The sequence below is a fragment of the Thunnus maccoyii genome, chromosome 3, assembly GCF_910596095.1.
Source record: "Thunnus maccoyii chromosome 3, fThuMac1.1, whole genome shotgun sequence".
NCBI lineage: Eukaryota > Metazoa > Chordata > Actinopteri > Scombriformes > Scombridae > Thunnus > Thunnus maccoyii.
In genome coordinates this window covers 7,849,869-7,869,849 of record NC_056535.1, presented here as the reverse complement: position 1 = coordinate 7,869,849, position 19,981 = coordinate 7,849,869, and the positions used below count along the sequence as shown (strand labels likewise).

Genomic DNA, 19,981 nt, shown 5'->3' with positions numbered 1-19,981 from the left:
GATATTTCCCTCAGATTATGTATTTAGAGCGTTTTGGGATGAAGGTTGTCAATATGTGACCTTTTATTGCCTTTTCACACCTGAAAGTCCGAACCAAGGTTCATGTTTTTGTTAGATTGTATACATTTGATCTGGTTAGTTTTGGTTTCACATTGCAATTATGCGAGCGCAGTAAAGAACTGCCAAACGAGGTAGGTGTGTTAGAGCCCTCAGTCCCACACCTGAGATAAAAGTGTGAAGTACAGTAGACTGCTCTGAAACTCTGTACACATTCTCATTATGTGTTTCCTTGTGCTGTATGTATTGTGCGGTGGACATGAAAGCTTAACGCACAGCAAGAAAACACAAATGCAAAATGTAAATTGACAAAACACAAGCAAATGAAGAAAACATCTTCAACAACTTGACAAGACATGCACACCATTTAGAAAATGCTACAAAGTGAGAAAACAACAAAATACAGAAATGCTGAATTTGGCACAGAACAGAAATGAGTTACAAAACAACAGAGGTTTCCAGGGGACACTAAATATGGTGGGCATGTTCATCACTAGTTAATACCCCAGAAACTTGTTTTTGTAACTAATTTCTGTTGGGTTCTGTGAAATGTAGCATTTCTGTATTTGGTTGTGGTTTTCTCACTTTGCAGCATTTTTTATTCTAAATGTTGCACATTTATAGACACAGTCAAACTGAGCTTGCCATCATGCTTGAAATCCAGCTTCTTTTTAGCTTTTGTCTATTTATACGTGTTTTCTAATGTTGCAGTACATTGAACTCTTAGGGCCACCATAGCATTGAGACAGAGGATAGATATTTCAAGAAGATACTTATTCTAACAACCAGCAAGTTTGTGCCACATCTGAATATGCTTCACTAATTAGACTAAAGTTTGCTTTAATGAGATGCAACAGTTTCACATTGAATGAGATCCACTTTGCACAATCTTTGTCAGCAGATGAAAGGAGGAGGGAAACTGGGCTGAGGGAACAGGTGGTAGACATGAATGAGCAGATCAGTGCTCTAACTAATAAAAATCATTCAAAACAACTGTTCCTGCTCCTCTTGTGTGAGCACCGGTCCATTTGGTACATAAATGTTTTATCTCTTCTAGCTAAAGACATAAACAAACCTCAAGGACCTCCAAAAGATGAACGAGAAAAAAAATCATTATGGCTCTTCTAAATTTAGCAATATGCAGCATACAACATACACCCTCCTCCAAAGCAAATGATGCGTTTCTCTGCATTGAGCAGGAACGGTACTGTACTATGATGCCACACTGAAGGACTTTGTAACCAAGGCAACTAACAACAGGCACAGAGAATGGTCAGATTAGCCAGTGAAGTGTGAAGAAGAAGCATTTCATATTTTACATAAAGCAAAACGGTCAAGCTGTCTTGCGTCAAGGCAGTCTATTAAAAACAGAAATTAACCATTTCACCTTAGTAGGTATTACTTTGAGCAGCCTTTATGATGTTATGAACACTTCATCACATTTTGAAGTTACATAAACAAATTCAGCAGCTTTTGCTTGACAACCAGATCTGGATGTGTTGGAATAAATTGAGATTTTATGCTAAGCACAAATTCACAAAGAAATATTTAAATACCAGGCTCATAGGCTGAGGGCATGTAGCTGAACACAAGGCTGGAGATGAGCTAATCACAGGCTTCACGAAAGAGCTTGGTGGAGGTGGATGCCTCCATTAGCGACAAGGATTCACACCTCAGTCATTCATCTCACCACCTCCCACCGCACTGACCCCCTGTCACATCTTCTGAGTCACCTGGCTCCTCGCCACTCCTCCCTGCTTGTTCTCTCAGCATGTTACGTGAGCCTCTCTCTCTCTTGCTCTCTCCTCAAGGAGCACACTGAGAGCAGATTAACTGTATCACTGCCTAGACAAAGCAAGAAAACAGAGCAAAGTATATTTAGGTACAGACTGCTACTATTGACTGGAGAAAGGCCTCAGAGATAGGCTTTTTTCATTCACGTGGGAGGAAAAGAAGCATGAGTCCAGCTTTGTGGTGGATAGTAGGTTTTTGTAGTGCAGTGAGCCTGCACTTCCAGCCACATCAAGTTATACGAGAAAGGCCAAGCATGCATCAGAGGACCAACCCCATGGGCTTTCAGTGTTACGGCTTCAATTTTCCCAGCACACATTTGTGCTGTGGACACTCAATTGCAGCCATGTAGAACAGTTTTAAATGAGTCAAGCAGTTTAAATTGGCTTTATTGTGCCGGCACAGTTGCATGCTATTTCTGCCAGGAACAATGTCGTCATGAGGATAAAACTAGAACAGAACATGTCACATACGGCATGTGAGACATGATTTTAATAGATGCTGACATAAATACATCATACTTGCAGGTTTGTTTGAAATAGAAGAACAAGAAGTATACAACATATGTGCTTAAATAGGCTGATGAATGTGTTTTTTGTAGAGGTTTAAGGTCATTCTTGACTTTGGAAACAACAGTCACAGTAATGCAATTTAGTTGCATTAGAAGAAGTAGAAGTAGCTGTTCTGCAGCTTTTGGTCATACCACGTGATCATCATCGGTAGATGGGGTTTGCCCAGTTCTCATTGAATTGGTTAGGAAAAAAATTGAAATTTGAACATCTAAACTTCATTGACATTGGGACAAGTTCCATTTGTAGAAGATCATGTAATATGATTGAAAACTCCAGAATAGCTACTAAATGGAACTTGTTGTGAGACTGTTTTCTCAATCAGTGTTTGAGTACCTACATACAGAATTCATACAACACTATGTAAACTTCTGTTTTCTATACATTTTATATGTTCTACATACCATATATAAAATGTATAAAACCTACAGCATTGTATGCAATCCATATGAAAATGGCCATTGCTTGTAAGGCAAAACAAGCACTGTACGTTCATATAGATATACATACAGTAGCATATAATTCTACATGTGCAGCATAACAGACTTTTTTGTTTATGGAAGGAAAAACTGCAGAAATAAATGAGGTGTTGACAGTTGTGTTTGATGTGATGAACACCATTGTGTTTGCTGGGATCAGATGATAATCTGCTAGTTGTGTGCATGATTTATACATCCTGCCTAAACTTTTGCTGAGCTTTGTTGGATGTAAAGTAGTTGGTAAACAGACAAATGCGTAATTAGTTCTCTCTCTTTTTATACAGATTGTCAAGGTTTTAGGCAATTCCCCTAAATTCACATCCTAAAAGTAACTTCTTGTGGATACAGTGTAATGATAATAATGCCTTTGATTCCTAATCAACCTTTTTAACATGATAACGATTCACCTAAAAGTAAAACAAAAGTATAACAATGTGAATTTACTCTAAAACATTCTCATACAGGAAGTGGAGCTGAGTTGGAGTGCAGCACAGGACTGGTAAAGGTTGGACCATGGTCTGTTTCCCTTTGAGAAGGACAAATGTGATCACACTGTGGGTGTGAAACATGCATGAATGCCTACAACAATTTAAGCAATTGGCTGAAATGCAAACTTGATGACGTTTTTTGGGCAGCTTGGCGTTTGTGTGTGTGTTCAACAGGAAATGTAGCCAGCATGGGGATAGGGTTTGCTTGGCTCTGCTGAGGAGCAGGTGGGCTGGACTAGTGGGCATGTGGTGCTGTGATTCCACCGGGACTATCCAGGCCATATGCAGGACAGCTCACCGCCCCTTACTGGGTCTGTCCTTACAGTGGACCGCAACACATGCACTCACCCCAGTCTGAAGAACGAGAGTGTGTCCCCCCAGCATGCAAAGTTCCTCTCGATACCAAGAATATATCATCTCTTGCAGATAGAGGCGGTTCTGTTCTTCTGTCTCACCCGTGTGACCACTGTGTAACCATGGAGACAGGGCTGTTATCTTTCATTTACACTAAGTTCAAACTTTACGCCTCTGCGGCGCTATTCAGTCTGCCAGTATTACTTGGATTCGATAAAAGTCATTCAGCATTGTCTCCTACATCTGTTTACCTGCACACAGCTAGAAATACAGCTGCTCTGCTCTGCTGCAATTTGTAAAGCAGCCAGGAATTCAGTGCAAGCCGGCTTCTCTTGCTAAGTATCAAAAAGCACACAGCAGTGACACCATCCTAAATTTCATGAACATTCTGTCAAGAAAGATTACACATCCTTCATCCCGCTGGGTTTTCTTCCCTAGAGAGAATAGCTTGTAAATACTGTGAGGCTGTAGAGAATATTACAAAACTGACTTACATCATGAATTATAATACTGTAGGTTTTGTGTAAAATGAGAGAGGGAAACCAGAACGCAGTAACCTCTAATATTGTTCCTGACAAAAAATGTGATGTGTAGTAAAACATTGCAATTTACAATCTACAAACACCATCATTTATAGGTGTTTCAATCAAGAGAGAGAGAATGAAGTAAAAATAGTTGTTTATTATACAACAGTCAGCTCTGACCAAGTAATTTGATTGGACAAGAGGCATTCAATGAGTGCTGATACAGAGCACAACAGCACTGGGACTTCTTACAGGTGTTCTAATAACCGTTAATTACATTAACAGTTGTTATCTAGCTTGGATTGTAACAAAGTTTGCATCACAAAGATGAACATATTTCCACAAATAACATTTGAATTAATTTATGAATGGTTGTCAGAAAAGGACGAAGAGAAGGAGAGAAGCCTGGATACTTCAGTGCAAACCTCCAGGTGTGCTCATATGACATTAGCCGACCTAGACAAGTTAGAGAAGAGCAAAAATGAAACTAACATAAGGCAAACAACATGGACTTTGAACTGCTTTCAGACTTGGCTAAGTCTCAAAAATATAATCATTGACATTCAGTCTCTTAAGAAGACCGAGCTGAATACAGTCGTGAGTTAGTTTTATGGATCCATCCGGACAACTAGAGGGGAGCTCTACAGCATCAGCAGACATCTTGGGCTTTGGGCTGGTTTAAATTGTTATAGCAACGAGCCTCTGGTTAGCTGTTCATGGAATTTACTGCAGGACCCAGAATTCATATCAGCTAATATTTTCAAAGGTGTTGTAAAAGAGATTAGAAGGACAGGGAAAGACAAAACAACACACCATCCCCCGATTTCACCTGAAGACCAGAGAATCTTAAAATATTCTGCTAAGTCCAGACAATCCAAAAGGTTCACTGAACAAGCTCTGGTACTATATTCATTTGCACTTTGGACACAGGGGCAAAGAGGGGAATTGGGATCTCAAACCTGACTCATTCATCCTAAAATGTGACGAGAATGGTGCAAAGTATTTCGCCATGACATTCAACTAAGAAACAAAAAATCATAAAGACCCACTGGAGAGAGACAGAGAAAATCGGAGGGGTGCTATGTTTGAGGAGCGAGGAAATCCCCTCTGTCTGGTAGTATCTCTTGAAAAATTCCTGAGAAAAATTCCACTTGATGCAAAAACCCTCTATCTGCAGCCCAGGAGGGTAACAGCTCTGACCGATAGCTTCTGGTATACCGCCATTCCCCTGGGAGTAAACCGGCTGCCACAGATGTTACCCAGGATGTGCAAAGAGGCAGGGCCACACACGTCTTACACCAACTACAGCCTGAGAGCTGCTGCCATACAGAAACTGTCTGATATGGGACTCGGGGTGAGGGGGATCATGGCAGTGAGTGGGCATAGGAGTGACGCTTTATATAAACATACAGATACTACGATGTCAACTGTGATTATCTTCAGCACTTGGCCTGTGGCCTTGTACCTACAACTGAATCACACTTGTGCTTATATTCAATACAACTGCACTCCCTCCTGTGTGATATTGCTTAATTATAACAGATGATATAGTGATAATTAAGTCTTTTCAAGACAGTCTTTGGTGCTTAGACTCTACAGGGAGATTTTGTAATCGAGGGGCATCGGTCCTGAGCAACAGCAAGATAAATTCCCTGTGTCCAGACACTGGTGGTGGTGGTGGCTGATGACTCTGCTGAGACTGATGAGGCTGATGAAGTGATGAAACTGATGAATCTGCAAAGACTAGGCACTGATGGGGATGTGGAGGAGCGTGCATAACAGCAGCATGAATTCACCAGAGGAGAGAGAGAAACATTTAAAAAGACAGCAGCAAGATGATGATGATTAAAGCTAACAATGGAGGTGTGTCGCTATTGGATAGATGTGGCCAGCTGATGTGAACAGCTGATATCTCAATTGACAGCTCTGGGCAATGACAGCAAAGTAAATTATGAATGAGTATGCGTGAGAGATGTGAAAGGCATGACGATATGAGAACTTTCGCTAAAGCTCCATTACAACATCCCAGTTTTAATGAGTGCACTGGTGTGTTTACTGAACCTGTAGGAGCTGTCTTTTTGTAGCCAAAGCACAAACGCAAAGAGAGTTAATATTCTCAACTTTTACACAATCAGTGAATCAACCTGTTCTCACTGCACGTCTAAAATCATCAGGGTATGACAGTGTTTTAAAGACCTCTGCAAACATCCTGGATACTGTATTTCCTCAAATAGTGGCTGGGACCTTTATTTACCTCAACTGCAGAGGGTTCCTTTATTGGAAGCAGGCTTATATTAGAGAGAGGCTTTTGTTTCTAATTCCCTCTGTCTGATATGTATATTTGCTTATATTTTAGTATGAAGCCTCCTTGTTTTCTGATGTGCTTCAATTTGATCTGTTAAATTTTTGTTACTGCATTACAACGACGTGTGGAACAAGTTCCACCCGCAATGTTTTGGCAGTGCACCACTTAACTGTAGCATATGGCTATCATGCCTATGGATGTTTGCTAGCCAAGTTACCCTGGTTATCTTGGTTACCCATGCTCATATAGTGTCGCTGCCATCATTATTATTAAAATGTGCATCGTTATCACCATATTTAAATGATATTGTGTCTCCTCTCTCTCTGATGGTCGTTTAGAGGGCTACGCATGGACTCATAGAACTGAGGTTACATCCAGGTAACTACTATTTATGCTTAACTGGCATGCACATTATATAACAGGCACCAGGAGTTTATCTACCCTTGTTTTTTCCCCGGTCTGTTTCTGGGGCCGGCCTTTATTTGTTCATGTCAATGACGCCCCCGGCCATTATCAGAGACCTGACTTTTAATTGACTACCGTCTTTTGTTTGAGGAAATACAGTATTTATGCATACAGCCTTCTCTCTGCAGATTATCTGTCAAGTTGTGTCTTGTCTAACTAATGACTTTGCAGCAATTTACCGATGGCTCATTTGCACATGGCCACACAGGCCCATGGGTATTGTTTTGTGATGATTGCTGAGGTAGAACAGCTAATTTGTCAACTTTGTGTTTTATTCATCGAGCAGTAAATACAAATCATACCTACAATGTTGTTTGAGTAGCAAAGATGATCAGTCTCACAAATACACACACACACACACACACACACACACACACACACACACACACACACACACACACACGTGAGATGAACCACTTATTTGAAAATGTGATGCTTTCTTTACTCCGCCGCTCACAGTTGTGCCAGCAAGCAGATAGTGTGGCTGTCAGATCAAGGTACTGTACTTTAGACTGATTACAAATCCTGTCTGCTCTACATGCATACTGATCAGCTTTCTGCCTTAAAGTGCCAGAACAAACTTTTTTTTTAAACAGAAGAACTAAACAAATTATACATTTTAAAATAAGATATTTAATATTGCTGCATGCCAGGTGTAGTTTATTAACCTGGACATTTTATTACTTCAATACCTCAGAACTTTAGGCTTATAAACATGTAGCACTGCATGACATGACTGAGCCAAAGGTTTTTGTCTTTTCCAGCACACACTACAGACTGAAAAATTCAAATGAGGCAAAGTTAGTTTAGTTTAAATATTTCAATTTATTTTTATTTTTTATAGTTTTCCTTTCAGGAGGCAACAGTGACAATTTAGCTTTTTGACCTTCGGCCTTTTCCATTTTAGTTTAAACTTTTCATTACCTTTTTTTTTAAAATTACTTTTTATTTTAGAAATATTTTTCTGTTTAGTTTTTGTTTTGGAGAAAAAAGAAATGTGTAAAGATATAATAGTAAGTTTCAGTTTGTTTATTTAGTTTCAGTTTTTGTTAACTATAATCACCTTGAAATGTGATTGTATCTGCCATTTCTTATACCTACACATGGTTAACAATGCAGGACAAGTTACAATATACACACAGTCATACAGACCATTGTTGCTTAAAGGTTCAGTGTGTAAGAATTGGCCACCTGATCCAAACAAATGGGGGGCAGCATGTCCCCATCCCCCCAAGACGCATCACCCCACCACCACTATATTATTATCACTGAATAATGAAAAATTACAAAAGAGCTGCACAGATCAGAAAGCAATTGCACCACGGAGATAAGTTACAACATAACTCTAAGTAACAACTAAATAATTGCACACATGCCCCTAGAGTAGATGTAAATCATAAAATGTCATAGAACTCACTAACAGTAAAACTTGCCACACAGCATCATTTTTTCATTAATTGCTGCCATTTTACAACATAGTAATCCAGTAGAGACCAAATTTATTGATCTGATATTTCAATATCAATCTAGCTTATTACGATGTGTTACATGCCAAATGGCTCCTGCTAGTTTCCATATATCACACAGCTGATATCACCAGCTGATGTCTCACCCGGCCAACGTCTGCAGCAGCAGCCAGCTGCTCCGACAACGTCACTGCAACTTTCCAAATTGACATTATTTGAATGAACTGACCACATATTGTGAATCTAAATGGTTACTTATATTAAAACTTAATAAAGTGACATATTGACAGTCCTACAGCAAAAATTACAGCAGCTTTCAGCCTGACTCCGCTATTCCACTTCTTCTTCCTCTCATGTTGGACTGAGGGCAGAATAGACACTATAGCGACTCACTATCTTCCCTGAGGTACAAAGTGGTATTACGAGATAGAACAGGCTGGATGGGGCTGGGGCTAGCTGGTTAACATCCGAACTTCAGTAGATATCTCTGCAACACAATACATAGACGTCTTTGACATAAAGTCAAAACTGTTATTTCTTCACATTTTGTTGATAATTTTATTTAATTTTTGAATTTTTTAAAATTAAATTCTGACCAAATCTTACACATTGTACCTTTAAGCCTGTTCACTTTCTTGAGTTAATTAATCTTATCCAATTTATGAATATCATTGAATAGCAATGAGTATTTTCTGCATTTGCACACACAGCACAAAGTAAAAGGCTATTAATCATTACTACATATAGTATACATTATATATGTTGTGCTGACAATAATCTGTGCTTCCTTTTGCACTTACTGTAAATTATTATATTTGGATCAGATAGTTGAAACACACCAGTTGATGATACCATAGCAGTGTTTAGTCCCATTGTTTGTTTTGTTTGGCAAACAATTCAATTTGAACTCCAACTGAATCACAACAGAACCAGCATACTGCCAATATTTCATTCCTTACCCTGTTCTCTTTGTCTCTGAAATAAAAGCAGTTTCATTCACAGTGTGCTCTGATGACTGACTGACCAAATTTTGAGTCGCAGACACACACACACACATAAAATATGTGTGTGTTCATAATATAACATGGATGACTGATTTCAATCTTCAACCTTGAGCTGAAGGCTTTCTGTCTACAGTTGGCTGAAATACACATGTATGTCCATACACACATATGCACAGTTCAAACAGTTACACATACCTAAGCATGCAAATGTACACACACACACACACACACACACACACACACACACACACACACACACACACACTGGATGTGGTAAATAATTAAATACATTTAAAGTAGGATTAATAAAGGACATGATCTGCTCTTAATACACTTAATATCTCTGTGCTGTAGATTTCCATTCTGCAGCACAAAACAAAACAGGAAAAAAGAGGAGTTGAGACAAGCATCACATTAACTAACATGAACTGATACAATATCATTGTTCCATTTTCTAGGCTTCTCTCCAATGCAGCAAGCGTTAGAGAGAAACTTCTCTTTGATTTCACACCAGGTCCTCAGACAACAACAGCTCTGCAGCAGTCCAACCCATCAGTTTCCATCCCCTCCAAGAACCTCGTAACACTTCTAACAAGCATGGTATCCTGGCCATGAAGTCTCTTCATGCTGTTGAGTTTTATTTGCTCTTTCTGAATAAAAGAGAGTTTAAATGAATATAAAGATGGCTTTCAAGACAAAATGTAAACTAGTTAACTTTTGAACAATGGGGAGGACTTTGCACACAATTTAATCATTAATATCTCCTTTGTTTTTATCCATTACACTGCATTGTGCTGATTTGATGATGGGCTGAAAATATACATATATATATGAGTTTGCCCTGCCTTTGCACAACAGTGTTAAACTCTCCACTGCAGTATTCTTGTTTCTGCTGACTCATTGTTTTAGCTGAATATCAAAATCTACTCCACCAGGGCCAAGTTATGGAAGTTGCAGAACTGAGACAGCAGATCCATACCACTCAGTCGTATTAAACAATTGCTTCATGTCAAAACTTAAGAAAGGATAACTTTATTGTCACAAGTACACAAATACAATAAAATGTTGTTTGCAGCAAGCCTATAAATGCCTAATTAAGAATAAAAACTATATAAAAAAGGTATATAGACACTATACTGTATAAGATACAAATAAAAATAATAAATAGATAAGAACAAAATACACAGAATAAAAAAGTAAAATGTCCAGTACTGTGAGCAAGTGGAGCTAGTAGTGCAGCAAATTGGAGAAATATTACACAGAACAGATTATATTTAAGGGAGGGGGTGAAATAAATAAAGGTCACAGTGGTTGATAAATAATTCCATTATTGCATTATTCCATGACTGACTGTATTTTGCAATTATATAGTAATGTTAGATTGCTTTTTCTTATACATGTTTTATGTAAAATCCAGGATTATATTTGATCTTTTACATAGTATATTTTGAAGTATTTTGCTAAAAAGTGCAGCCTTTGCACTGCCCCATTCAATGTAGAGTAAGGCTATTTCATTAGCAAAAAGACATCACATAGAATGAATATAAACCATGCAGATACCCACATCTTCATCACACATGCATTGCCTTTGAGCAATGTATTCATCATAGCGCATTCGGTTTCAGTTGTGCTGGACTTCAGACAAAACCCTCCAGATCTGCCTTGTTTTAAACATCAGGCTCTGGGTGCAGCAGCGCCAGCCTCAGCCCCCCCTCTGTCAAAGGCATTTTCATGCTCTGAACTTCCTATTTTCAGTTCAGTGAAACGATGATATAAGAAGCCTCCTCTCCCCGGTGGAGAATAGAGCTGTTCAAACTGAATGAGAAGAGAGAATAAAAGATGGAGCTAGCACACAATTCTACACAGAGATACAGCAGAAACTAATGACAGCATTAGACACAATCTATTTACTTTACACAGAGGAGGAAAAACACAACAGATTGTGTGAGAGGACAAGGAGAGGGTGCTGGCAAGAATTTGATGTTATATTATAGTTAAGGAAAAATGTGTGCTGTTTCTGTGCCTGCAGTCTCTAGAAAAGACCTTGGTCCCTTTGACAGAAAGATGACGTACAATATACTTTCTCTGTGATGAGACTTTGCCACATTTTAGCAATGTTAACATCATGGTTCTAGAGATGGGAATGTCAGTTGGGTGGACGGTACACCAGTGTGGTTCAGACTGAAATATCTCAACAACTATTTGATGGATTGCCATGAAATTTTGTACAGACATTCATGTTCTCAGAGGTTGAATCCTACTGGCTTTGGTGGCTCACTGACTCCTTCTCTATTGCCACCATGTTTCTGTACAAACATTCATGGTGCCCAGAGGAGGAATTGTAAATTTGGTTTATGATACCCGCAAAGCTAATGACATTCCCATTAGCCTCAGTTGTACTTTGTGTTTAGTGCTAGTTAACAAATGTTAGCATTATACCAGACTACACTAAAATGGTGAACACAGTAAACATTATACCTGCTATGTCATTATGAGCATGTCATCAAGCTGATGTTACCATTTTAGCTCCAAACTTTGCTGTGCCTACGTACAGCCTCTCTGTCTCTTAGCATTGTTGCCAGTTTTCTCTGATCTGAAGCTTTTACACAACAATCTACAATTTAAAGAAAATCGTGAGGTGCAACTGCTGGAGCTTATAACGTACTCACATCTTAGGTTTTTTCTTTTCTCATTCTGAGTCATCACTGCTCATACTAGTGAAAGCAGATTTAAGAAGTGGATGAGATTAAAGTCAGAGGTGGCTGTTGCTGCAGGTAAGGACTTGATGGAACCCAAGAGTATGAGACAAGGAGACAGAGTATAGAGTATGTCAGGTGTGGAGGCAAAGTACTAACAGGAGTTTCTCCATTCAGCTAATGTGATTGTATCTTACCAACATCAAGAAAGAACTGTTAATACTACTGCAGCCAGAGCTGTGATCTGATATCTCTCAAAGTGGATCCATTTGCCTCTTCCCTTGCAGGGAGTAGGAGCTATAATGTCTGTCATCTAGAAATCTAGTGGTAATAACTTACAGGATCTATCTGCACTCCCAAGACAGCCACAAATGCACTATTAGACAGGAACTCAGGGCAGATGTCATTAAAATGTTGGAGACTTTACTGTACAGTGAGTCTAATTCTCTGTCCAACACATAGACTGTATAAAATAATAGATGTAGCCACCATGATTAGTTTGTGGATTCCTATTTTGAAGCCTAAAGTTTGGCATTTTGACCATCGCCATCTTGTTTTTTTTGGAACCAGAAGTGACCCTATTTGGACAAGAGGGTCGAGCTGGGGAGGAATCCCCAGGGTCCAACTGCAGCATCTCACACCACTGTGGTGGCGACTTGTCAATCACAAGGTAGCCATGCCCTAAAGCATACCCCGCTTTATTGTCTATTTTATTCTAAATGGGGCCATTATTTACAAAGTGAACATCATGGTGTATTGAAGAAGACTTGTAACTAGTGATTGAGACCATAAACTAATTAGGAAACTGTTTACTGAGGTAATAAATCAAGTGAGAAGTAGGGTCATTTTCTCATAGACTTCCATACAATCAAACTTCTTTTTGAAGCCCCTGCTGACCATTAGAAAGAATGAATGTTTAAGTCACCTCTGCATTGGCTTCGCTTTTCAGACCTGGAGCTATCCGCTTGGTCAAACAAGACAATTATGTAATACCTCATGTGATACAGAAATGTCATGAATGTGAATTAGTGTGTACGTGTTGGACAATATGGAGTTAGACTAGTCTACTGTAGCCTGAGGTTGCCTTCTGCTGCGGTTCAGCTACAGTGCAACAATTTCCCTCAAGTTTGCCGCAGGAAATTGTTCATCCGACAATGGGGAGGCTTTCATCGTGGTGTACTATTGTTTGCTTTCACATGTTATAAATTTACAGTCTCCTCCTGTCAGTTTCATTAATGGGCTTTCTTGAATTTACTGCTCATAATTTGAGTCTCTTTTACACAATCAATTTCACAGTCAGCACTCTGAGGGACCTTTCAATTAGTGTGAGCTTGACATTAAAACCAAGCCTGCTTTATTTATCTCTGCCTTTAGATGATAATATTTCATGTAATGTCGATCTTATGCGTGGCAATTAAAGTTTCTGTCCAGTGAAGCAGCATGGAGGAACTGAAATCTAATGAGACTGGCTGAACTGTGTTGTAGAGGAGGAGCTAGGCCACTGGGTCCTCATGTAAACATGTAAAAGTCCTGTTTTTTGCAGTCAGGAGGATGTTGTGCTCCATTTACATCATGGCTGAATTAAAGACCCAATGTGAAACTATCTGACTTCTGCGAATATTCATGTTTGTATAAATCCTAAGGAAAAATACATACACCACAACAACCCAGTGGGAAAACTGGCATCATTAAAGCTACTACATGTTTCATTTCTATATATATTCTATATATAGATTATAGCAGATTTCAAATTATTCTGAATTTTTGTTCAGAAATTGAGACAATCACAGGGCAAATTGGTGCAGTCTATATGTTGATTTTAGCCCATTTATCTGTGACACAGTGTCTTTTTTTCAACTAACTTTAAGTGATTTTATTGAGCAGAAATACCAGAAAGAAGAAGAAGAAAAAACGTAATAGAGGCACCATACACAATAATAGAGGTACTGTACACTAATAGTAAATACTATGATATAATGAGTTTCTTGGCTCATCTATACCTATATGTTGTGTTTTTGTGTATGTGTGTGCATTTGTATGTGTGTCTGAGTTGTGTTGTTCTTTGTCAGGCAGAGTTAAAAAGTAGATAACCCAGTCAGTCTCACATCCTCGCTGAACCTGGCATCATCATACATTCTTTGAGCTGTATCTTTAATTAGGGCATCCAAAATGTGCCACCTTATGCCACGATTAACTACACTCACACCAAAACTCTCCTGCATTGGACTAAAAATGACATAAAGGTACAGGAGTTTTGACAGGAGAACATTTCTTGGGCTAAAATTAGAAATAGTAGCTGTATCCATTGTAAATAGGAAAGGACATAGTACAGTGCATTATATGGATTCACACTGTAATGCACATGTGCATGTGTGCATTCAGGCATACACTCATGTCTGTATGCTCATACACACTATTCTCCCTCAGGATGGATTGTCTGTAGCTGTTTTATCAAAACAAGCGTGTGTTTGTTCTCACACAGTTTCTCCATAGGGAAAGCAGTTACATGCCATCTTACCTGAAGAGCAATACACTGTATATATAGGCTATCCAGGCCACAGTGAAGCACCCTCTGGCTGCCATATTGGAGGTCAACAGTGGCCCTACAGCCGTGGGTGGACTGCATAATCACAATTTGGCCGTCTCAGCAGGACTCTGCTACTGTCACAGAGATTTATTTTAGTTCTGCTTCTGCTGACTTACTGATTACTTTACTAGTTAGATATTTAATCGAAATTGTATTGCTCGTTCGCTATTTGTCAGCTGTTTGCTCAATTAACTGTAACTGTTGTCACTGACATAACTGTCTTGTTGTAAATGTATTTGCATGCATTACCTTTCAGTAGCATGTTACAGGATGATTTTTACAGTTTGTTAGATTAGTCTGTGAGCTGTTAAATTAGCCAGTAAGCAAGAGACAAAGCAACCATGCAGGTTAACTGTGCTAACTCCCCTCAAGCTAGAACTCAGTGTTTTGGAAAAAGACAGTTCTGAGGCAGTAACCTCATTTGTACATTATGTGCATCGGTTAGAATCAACACAAGTGATTTGCTGCACATTTATTGTGTTTAAGATGACTGTTCAAGCATTGGATTTCACTGCCTACTTAGTTCATTTATTTATTGATTTATGTAGGCTTACTTATCTGTTAATACTTCTCAGAACACATGGGTTCAGACTTGAAGAGAAAGAAAGTGAAAGACTGAAAATATTTAAAACATGTTACAAAACCTTCCATAGAGCACATTTTAAATTCAGGAAATGAAATCTGTCCCCTTGGTGAACCAAGTCAAGCCCACAATTACCATTCAAGTACCAGTAGCTGCGTCAGCTTATCTACCAGCTTGGATTAGTTTAATAATTGATGTAACAAAACCACAGCATCTCATATTCACAATGTCTGCATGACTTGCAGGTTAAACAGACAAAATGCAGCAAATTTTTTTTTGGCCTGTTTAAATCAGCAGCTTATGATTCTTAGTGAAGTGCTCCTGCTGATGCACTGTACTGTACTGTAGGTCTTTGGTTATCCCTGTTATACAGTTGTTTTCTGTATGAATGTGAACCTGTTTGAGGAATGTGGTTGCAGCTGGCAGATTTAAAGAAGACGATAAAGACTCAGTTCAGTCAAAGGATACATATGACGATTGTGTTCCAGGTTTGAAGTCACTTCTTGTGAGCTGTCTGTAGATCCTGATCCTGTCATTTTTGCCAAAGTACATTGCGCCAAAAGAAATAAAAAGCACCACCACATGTTGCGCTGTTGTAAGTCAGCTCTGACACAATGATTCCTCAGGCTGTAATACACATAGGTTTTGTGGAGCTGTTCACTGGCTTTGTAATAACATAAATATCACTTTGGTTCAAACATTTTGGTGTACTCTCCTTCCTAATTAAGGCTGTGTTTTTTGTTTTCCCCCTCTGAAGAAGAAAAGTAATGGTACGGCAGGGAGCAGGTGTACAAAGGGCAGTCTGCTGGTCCTTAGAGGGCAGGTGATATATGGACTATAGAAATGTGATTCTTTTACAGTAGATGTGATGAGATCCTGCACTCTCACCTCCCCTTTAGAAACTATCGTAAGAAGGGGCTGTAATTTGCCTTGTGACTCTTGCAAGGTTGCGGTGCTGCTCGCTGCAACTGATTCGCCGTAGAGGAGCTCCAAGTGGTGCTGTGAGAGAGTGATGGCACAGGAAGATAGAGGGAAGTGAAAAGGAAGTGAAGTGGAGAAGAGTGAGGCTTTTCTCAAGCTCACTCACTGCTGCTGAAGAAGCACAGCAGTGCACTCTCATTCAGCGAAGAATGCAGAAAATCGAGTCAGATACAGAGCCTGCAACTTGTTTTGAATGAATGACAGCACATAGAGTGATCATTTTCTAAAGGCGACTGAATGATTAGGGTCCATGGTCTTGAATAAGCTCTTGGAAAAAAAAAAAAAAAGCAAATCCTCCAATCCTACGTGATGTCTGGCAAACAAATGAGAGATGTAATGGATTCTTGAGAGATTCACCGTGTGTGAGGCTGACACCGACAAGCAGTGCAGCGCACTGAACTGGGATTAGAGGAGGGCTGAGGAGAGAAGGCTGGTAATTATTACCGCACTGCCAGAGCTGCCATGCTTCTGCTCCTAGCACACTGTTAAGCAAGAGCCCCGGGACACAGCGATTCCTCGATACAAGAAAGACACGAACCGCAGGCCCAGTGAGACACACTGTGGAAAAGGAGCCTGTCAGCCATGAATAATTAATTCAATTGTGTATGCACCCACTTTTTTAAAACCTTTGCCACAATCTTTATTCTGATCCCGCACCACACATGCTGCTTATTGATGCAACTTTCCATCTCTTCATTTATTTCCTATCTGCTGTTATTATCTTACTCCTCTCCCCTCGTTATAGACCTCTCAGCACCACGTTCCTCCACTGGCCCTGCAAAGGTTGAAACAGAAAGCCTAATATGCTGCATTGCAACTTTAATTAGTGTGGTAAAAACCCACGAGACAGTGCATACAAACTTTTATGTCAACATTTCCAAGAAGCCATTCCCCCTTAAAGTCAAATGTAAAAAGACATAATTCTTGTGAGGTGCAGTAATGAGGCAGTGTGATGATGCTGCAGAATGTTGTTTCTTCCTCCCCAGCGAGTTTCTGAGAAGGGCTTCCATGAATACATTGAATCGCCACTGAATTAATGCAGTTTGTACTGTATACTGTGAAATAATATACATATAAGGTACTTTGATTTGGTCGCCCATTTTTTCTGATTATATAGAAATATTCAGGGAACAGTGCAACATTGACAGAGGCACTGCCAGGGACAAATTTAGATTTATTGCACAACATCAATATTCCACCTTGAGAACACTGTTCATAGAGTAAATCCCAGTGCTAATGGATTCTCTTGGCCTCCTCCTTTGGCCCTTCATCCATAAAAGTTCACTCAGAGTCAGACAGCTTTGACGTTAATGGGATTTTGCTGTTACTGTATATAAGCAATAACAATCAACAGCACATTTATATATGCGTGCCTTGTGTTGTGCCGTTTGGAGGATAATAACTGCAAATGCAAAACTGTATTTTATATGATCTAAATGAATTAGATGATAGTGTTTTAGTTGTATGGGTATCAATTCTGGCTCACCACCATGTTATTTAAATGAAAGCTTGTGTGTAAGAATCTGACATTCAATAATTTAGAGCTGTTGAGATGACTGTCCTGTTCCAGTGACATTATCCAATTGAATTTCTACATGAATCCCAAAAATGAAGCAATTTGTCCCTCACAGATGCCAGATTCTAGTGCTTAAATGATGACTTTGGATTGTGGTTGGGCTGCTATCTTTTGATAATTAATTGATTAATTGTTTAGTCTATAAGGTGTCAGGAAATATTGAAAAATGCCCATCACACAACCCAAATTTTGTTATGTCTGACCAGAAAAAGACAAAAGCAGGAAATCCTCACATTGAAGAAGGTGGAATTTCTGCTTGATTAATTACATAAACAATTAACCCATTATCAAAATACTTTGTAATTAATCACCTGCTGATCGATTAATTGGTTAAGCAACTTTCAGCCCTGGACTGTGTCTTCACTACACCTGCACCCCTCTCACACCTGACCCTTCTGTGAAATTTCTTGATGACTTGAAAATGATTTCTTACACTTTTGGTCTTGTTACGTCATTAAAATCTAGGTTTCTAGGTGTTGTCACACCTAAAAAAGTTCACACCTCCAGCTAAAGTCAGATTTTTCGTATGTCACATATGGAATCCAGTCATGTCAGACGAGACTTATGACGTATATGATTTGTTCTTGAATTATATTCAAATCATATCTCTGAGACTGCATCTCAGTCTGACCTCAGGGTTAAGTGTCGTTCACCACGTACTCCACATATGACATGTATTTGACATCATCATACATAAACATGGAGGGGATGCTACAAGTAAATACCAATGCCTGGTGAATGAATATACCTGTGTTACTTTTCTCTGTTGGTGGTGATCCTGGATGCTATATTATACACAACCAGAAAAACAGTCAGACTGAACTTCCATTCCACTTCTCATTTAACATTACATAAAACTCTATAGTGTGATTGAAACCTCACTTCTAGCGTAATTGTCGCCTTTATATTATTTGAAGGTTTGTTCCTTTCTGCACTCAAGACAGAGCTGACAGGAACATGAACTTGTTGTCTTGTTTTCTGTTATCCTTCAGTCCTCATGTTTGCTTCCAATTTAATAGCCGTTGTTTCCTTTCAACCTTTACTTGCAAAAGCAACTTTCTTCACTGGAAGAGATAGCGGGAGGAAACAATTTGAGCATCTTTCTCACATTGGTTGCTGTTATGACTTACACAATTGTGGCCATACCCATCTGTGTTGACCTTATCTTCTCCTCTCAGCTGAAGGCAAAGTGCTATCAAAGTCTCTTGAGCAATGCCAGGAGATCAGCGGGGATGAAAGAAAATGAATGTCAAGGATGTTTATTTCCTAATAGAGAGTCTGTGGGGATGAAGCTCCAACCAATCCCATGGAACAGAGTGAGAGAGACAGAGAGACAGAGAAACAGAGAGGCAGAGAGGGATGATATTTTAGATGGCTGAGCTGAGCCTTGCGAAAACAGTTTGTCCAAAACATTCAAGAACGGAGTGTGTTCAGGGGAATCAACATAGTACAGTATGTGAGCAAAATGTGTTCTTCAAATTTAAAGTTTTTACCAATTATTGATGCAACTTTTGCTTTACCTCTCCCCCAACAGAACAGATTTTAGAATTCAATTTGTGATGGCAGTGTTTGGTTTTGAATATTAAACCATTTTCACTGCTAGTTAACAACTCAGTGGCTCAGAAAATCCTACTTTGTTTAATGCAGTGGTTCTCAAATGGTAGAGCTGACATATCACCTTAAAATGTGTTCATCCATTCATTTGGAGTCATGTCTCCTGCCAATGAAGAATGTAAGTCAAATATTTATGCTCCTTTTAGCTCTGTTATGGCCTCCACTGAGGGAAATATCTGTCGCTGCTGCTCCACTATACTCACCTGCTAATTGCTAACTGTGTCTGTCTGTTGTGCTGGTCAGGTAGCAAACAGTGGGTTTATCTGAGCTTTCTTGCTAAACAGCATTTAAATGCTTGAAAACCAATATAATGAGAAGAAAGACTCTCAAACATTCCTTAGAACTAATTCTCTGTGCGTCATTACAAGTGGCAAATTTTTTATAGGAAACATAATGCTACTTTATATTGAACACATCTCTGTCAATGTATTTCATTTGTTTC

General features: G+C 39.2%; 1 protein-coding gene across 2 annotated transcripts in view; it reads left to right on the top strand.

Moving 5' to 3' along the window:
- camkvb (CaM kinase-like vesicle-associated b) overlaps positions 1-19,981 on the top strand; it is a 42,238-nt gene that overhangs the window by 7,484 nt on the left and 14,773 nt on the right. The window contains exon 1 of one of the 2 annotated variants that reach the window (XM_042406601.1): positions 19,580-19,657. The exons of the other annotated variant lie outside the window; for it this stretch is intronic. Coding sequence (XP_042262535.1) covers positions 19,656-19,657 — 2 coding nt within the window. The 5' untranslated portion in view covers positions 19,580-19,655. Of the gene's footprint in view, positions 1-19,579; positions 19,658-19,981 lie in introns of those variants that run through there. 2 annotated transcript variants of the gene reach the window in all.